The 3,603-nt window shown below is 55.4% G+C and overlaps 1 protein-coding gene across 4 annotated transcripts in view; it reads left to right on the forward strand.

Moving 5' to 3' along the window:
* The window catches only part of CDH23 (cadherin related 23), an 86,801-nt gene that overhangs the window by 5,711 nt on the left and 77,487 nt on the right, over positions 1-3,603 (forward strand). For all 4 annotated transcript variants that reach the window (XM_013004237.3, XM_045291229.1, XM_045291230.1 and 1 more), the window contains exons 4-5: positions 2,623-2,772; positions 3,432-3,560. In XM_013004237.3, the coding sequence (XP_012859691.3) occupies positions 2,623-2,772; positions 3,432-3,560 (279 nt within the window). The remainder of the gene's footprint in view (positions 1-2,622; positions 2,773-3,431; positions 3,561-3,603) is intronic.

The following is a 3,603-nucleotide window of genomic DNA, read 5'->3' on the forward strand; positions in this document are numbered from 1 at the left end:
CAGGTCTCCCACCCCCACCTCACCACCAATTTGGATCGCTTGTTGTCCCCTTGTCCCTGGGTTTGTTAAAATGTTATTATTTTCATATCTTACACTGTGTGCTGTCTCCCTTCACCCACGTTTCTGTTGTTTGTCCCCCTCAAGGGCGGGGTGTGTGTGTGTGTGTGTGTGTGTGTGTGTGCAGTGCAGCTGATACGTCAATCATTACAATCCGTTCCCCATTTCTCCCTCTTCTCTCCTCACCTTCCTCCTCCCCTCCTGGTTTCGATACTCCCATTATTGTTCCTGAGGTGCTTATCTGTCTTGGATTCCTTGTGTCCAGAGCTCTTATCTGTACCAATGTACCGGTCTAGCCAGATCTGTAAGGTAGAACCAGGGTCATGATAGTGGGGGAGGGTGGGGGAGGAAGCATTAAAGAACTAGAGGAATGTTGTGTGTTTCATACTGCATCCTGACTGGCTTGTCCCTTCCTTGTGACTCTTCTGTGAGGGGATGTCCAATTGTCTACAGATGGGCTTTGGGTCTCCACTCCGACTCCTCTTGTTCGCATGGATATGGTTGTTTGTTTGTGGTCTTCTGGTGCCTGATACCTGCTCCCATCAACACCTCATGATCACACAGGCTGGTTGCTCCTTCCATGTGGATTTTGTTGCTTCCCTGCTAGATGACCACTTGTTTAACTTCAAGCATGTAAGGCCCCAGATGCTATATCTTCTAATAGCCAGGTACCATCAGCTTTCATCACTACATTTGCATATGCACCCATTTTGTCTTCAGTGAGTGTGTTGGGAAGGTGAGGATCACAGAATGCCAGTTTATTAGAACAAAGTGTTCTTGTGTTGAGGGAGGATTTGAGTAGAGGCCCAATGTCCAACTGCCACCTTGATACTTAACATATGTACATAAATCTATGCCCATATCATTATAAATATATTTATACATATACATGCCTGTATTTATAGCTCTATAAATGTCTTTTGCCTCCTAGTTCTTTCCTCTATTTTCTTTTACTTTCCTCCTCTCCCACTATCATGTTCAACCTTCATCCAGCTCTCTGTACTTCCTCTCGGCTACATTGCACTTGATCAAACCCCACCAGGTATTCTATACCCTCCTCTGAAGGTATAGAGAGGAGAGAGGAGAGACAGGGGCCTACTCTATGCAGCCCCTCAACCATGCGGATAGGTTACTCGTGTACCTACCGGCACACCAAGGAAGTAGATGGTCTTCCTTCTAGCTGACGGGGGTGCAGTAGAAGGTCAGAGAGGCTGGATCATTGTGTCCCGTTGCCCAGAGCTCTTGACCTGTCTGTCAAGCTCCGTAGCTGCCTGTACGGGGGAGGGGAGCAAGCGTGGTTAGGAGAGAGCCGGACATGAATTGCCTGAGCGGTGTAGAGGGAGAGGTCAGTGCTGCTGTGTCAATAGGGAACCCCCTGTAAGGAGGGGAGGGGTCCAGCCACCATGCAGCAGGAGGAAGCACCCCATCCTGGGCATCTCGAAACCCGAGCCCCGACTCCAGGACTCCATCGGCTCCAGCTCGGTGGGCGGGGGGCTCGGGGGGCTTGGCTACAGTGGGCCTTCTCAGGCGCTGCCAGATCGCTGTACAGCCTCAGCCAGGGAGGGCTGTACCAACAGCACAAAGCCGTGTGTTCTGCACAGGCAGCTGACCTGCTCCCCCTGTCACCTGCCTCCCCACCTGCTCTTTCGCCCTGTGTCTCCTGCCACCCTACTCCTGCACGTGCATCCCAGCCCCAGCCTCATCCAGGGGGTGCCAACAAGGAGGTCTTCCAGCCATGCCCCTCTGCCAGGTGTGCTGGCCCTCACCTGAATTTTCTTTTCATTGTCATTCTGGGGTGGACTTTCTGCTTCCCACGTGGGATAGCCCCACTCAATGCCCACCTCATGTGGCAGCCACCACCTGTCCAACATGTAGTGAGGATGCTGAATGAGGTTCAGCAGTGCTTTCGGACTAAGGTAGACCAGGAAGAAAGGCCTGGAGATCTACCGCTGAAAAGTCAGCCAATGAAAACCCCCTGGACCACGTGGCCAGAGCCACAGGCACCCATGGGGATGGTGTGGGTTCAGGCAGCATTTCTGTCTGTGGGGCTCGGATGGTCACAAGGCTGTTACAGGCCAGCCAAGGTGCAAACCATGATGGTGCCGTGTGAAAACCTGCATTGCTCATACCTTTTGAAAATCAGGGCGCTTGACCAGTAGCAGATGACCGTTCTCTAAAGGATTTGGAGTGGAGGAGCCCCAGGGAAGGTGTTTTCCAGTCTTCCCAGTGCCCACCCACCTCGTGGGACCCAGGAGACCCACATGTAGGCTGCTCCCTCGCTCTGCTGGCCCCAGTGTTTCTAGGGGACTCCCTGCCTAGCCAGTCTCTGGTGTTTTTGCTGCTGGGAGCATGGAGTGGGCCAAGCCTGTGCCACACAGGCACGAAGCCGCAGGCTGCCTCTGCAAAGTCAGGGCTCAGCCCCACTCTGCTCCGAATGCTGGCCAGCATTCTGGGACACAGCCACCACCAGCCTCTGGGCCAGACTGAACCCACAGTGGGAACCCCGGGGTGAGGACCAAGGAGCAGAGAAGGCAGGGTGTCTGACCATGGCTCCCCTGGCCCCAGGTCTACATCACAGTGCTGGATGAGAATGACAATAGCCCCCGGTTCGACTTCACCTCTGACTCAGCGGTCTCTGTGCCTGAGGACTGCCCCGTGGGCCAGCAAGTGGCCACTGTGAAGGCCCGGGACCCCGACGCCGGCAGCAACGGGCAGGTAGGCATGAAATGGAATAGCCCAGCTCCTTCTTGTGACTAGGAGGCCTCCCACCACCCCTCAGCTGGACGGGTCATCCAAGCCAGGCTTCTGTGCCCAGGCAGAAGGGGAAGATCCTCCAGGTGTGCCCCTGCCCCCCAAGCAGGACTTCCCTGCACATACCCCTTTCTGCAGAGCAGCCTCCTAGGGTCGTGCAGGCAGAGGCCCAGCCAGGGACAGCTCCTGGAGGCTTGGTGCCCCGCTGAGCAAGGTGCATCCTGGAAGCTGATGCTTCTTGGGAACGCCTGGCCACAAACCAGAGGGCATATCACACCTGTTGTACCCACCTCACACAACCCCAAGTCCAGGTGATGACTGGTACATACGCGCAAGGCGCTCAGCACCCCTTTCCTCTACGGGAAGGACGTGGGTTCACATCCTCCTCCTCTCTGGCACTAGCCAGTCACACACCCTGCCTGGGGCCACCTCTCGCTGAGCTAAGGGTGGTAGTTGGTCCTTGGATGGGCCTGTGTCCGGCACAGTCACCCAGTGGGAGGGACATAAACCACTTCTGCATAAAGTGCTGTTCTCAAGTGCCCTTGCCGAGCAGAGGGCCCAGGTGGGCAGCAGGGGACCAGGAGTCCCCTTGGCTAACCTGGCTGCCTCTCTCCTCCTGACAGGTGGTCTTCTCCCTGGCCTCCGGCAATGTGGCCAGGACCTTTGAAATTCTCACATTCAACGATTCCATTGGTGAAGTGTTTGTGGCCAGGCCCCTGGACAGAGAAGAACTGGACCACTACATCCTCAAGGTATGCCCTGACGGCCATCAGGGAGGGCTCTGCCATTGACGGG

The sequence above is a fragment of the Echinops telfairi genome, unplaced genomic scaffold (genome assembly GCF_000313985.2).
Source record: "Echinops telfairi isolate 266 unplaced genomic scaffold, ASM31398v2 ScPeMD7_70;HRSCAF=299, whole genome shotgun sequence".
NCBI lineage: Eukaryota > Metazoa > Chordata > Mammalia > Afrosoricida > Tenrecidae > Echinops > Echinops telfairi.